We start from the raw sequence: 1,227 nt of genomic DNA, 5'->3' as shown, positions 1-1,227 counted from the left end.
TGACTGCTGTGAAGGATGAATTAGAAGAACTGCAGCTGAAATGTACGGACCTGGAGAGGCAGACAGCTGCAGAGGAAGACCGATTAGAAGCCATCATGCTTGAGAAGAAGGCACTCCAATGGTATGTTCATGCTTATGGGCAAGATGTGTGAGGATTTTATTTGTTTGTGTTATCGACTTTTTTGTTTTTATAGGTTTTGTTTTGCAAGTATATATTCAATGTACTACTTTTTTTGTCGTTGATGTTTTTGCTTTTCTGTGGTATCTCTGTTGTATTCAGAGGATCTGCTGTTATTTTCTGTTATTTCTTTTTTATTGCTTCTTCTTTTTTGCGGAGAAATAAGGTGAGACAGCAGTAACAATTATTGTACTAATGATGATGCGCAGCCTGTTCTTTGTTGTGCTTCTTGCACTTTGTTGTACTTGCAGTTTCGTGTTAGCGGACACCAAATCTAGTGATTCTGACGTAACCGATCACGCTGAACCTATTGTAACCGAAGAAGCTGGACATGGTGGAGGTGGTGGAGTTGGTATTGGGAGTTCAGGCTCAGCTTCAACCAGTTCTACTGGTACAGGGGGCCAATCTCTGGAACCGGTGAAGCTGCAAGAAGAGCAACCTGACGAACCACCAGAAGAAAAACAGCAATTGCAACTGGATGAGGAGCTACGTGAAAGTAAAGATGATTCAGTCGATACTGAAACACTTGGTGCCCAACAAAAGGACAGAGCTGTAAGTAATTCACAGGGAACAACAAAAGACAAATTAAGGGAACCTGCTGATCCTTCTCTTCAACCGGATATTGTTTCAGGGAAGGGAGGTAAAGCGGCTTCGCAGGCTAATGAACAAGTAGTTGCGAGAACGGAATCTGGAAATAATGGAGTATCCAATTCTGGCAGTGAAAAGAATACTGTTGGCTCTCTCACTGCAGAAGAACCCAATGCTAATAGTGAAGAACAGAAGTCTGAAAATGCACCAACTTCCCCCAACGAGAATGTTACGCAAGGTACTAACGATGCAGGCAACAGTACTGCTGTACAGATTCAAGGAAGTACAGACAAAGAATCTGAACCTGAGAATGGTACTACACCCAATACTAATGAAGAATCAAACTCAACCACCACCACCACCACCACAGCAACAACAACACTTCCCCCTGAACTCACAAACAACAAGAAGGGTGATGCAGACAGCAGCAGCAGTATCAGCAGTTCTGTGTGGGTGCGTGT

General features: G+C 43.2%; 1 protein-coding gene across 1 annotated transcript; it reads left to right on the top strand.

The window, feature by feature from the left end:
* Positions 1-373: 373 nt before the first annotated feature.
* Positions 374-1,225, top strand: TM35_000561080 (uncharacterized protein; the record flags this gene model as incomplete). Its single annotated transcript, XM_029030818.1, has 1 exon — positions 374-1,225. A coding segment is annotated over one exon (852 nt), but the record flags the coding sequence as incomplete, so codon positions are not given.
* Between the last annotated feature and the right edge of the window lie 2 nt (positions 1,226-1,227).

The sequence above is a fragment of the Trypanosoma theileri genome (assembly GCF_002087225.1).
Source record: "Trypanosoma theileri isolate Edinburgh chromosome Unknown TM35_Tth_56_V1, whole genome shotgun sequence".
Taxonomy (NCBI): domain Eukaryota; phylum Euglenozoa; class Kinetoplastea; order Trypanosomatida; family Trypanosomatidae; genus Trypanosoma; species Trypanosoma theileri.
The sequence above is the reverse complement of the archived record's forward strand: the minus strand, read 5'-3'. Positions and strand labels throughout refer to the sequence as shown.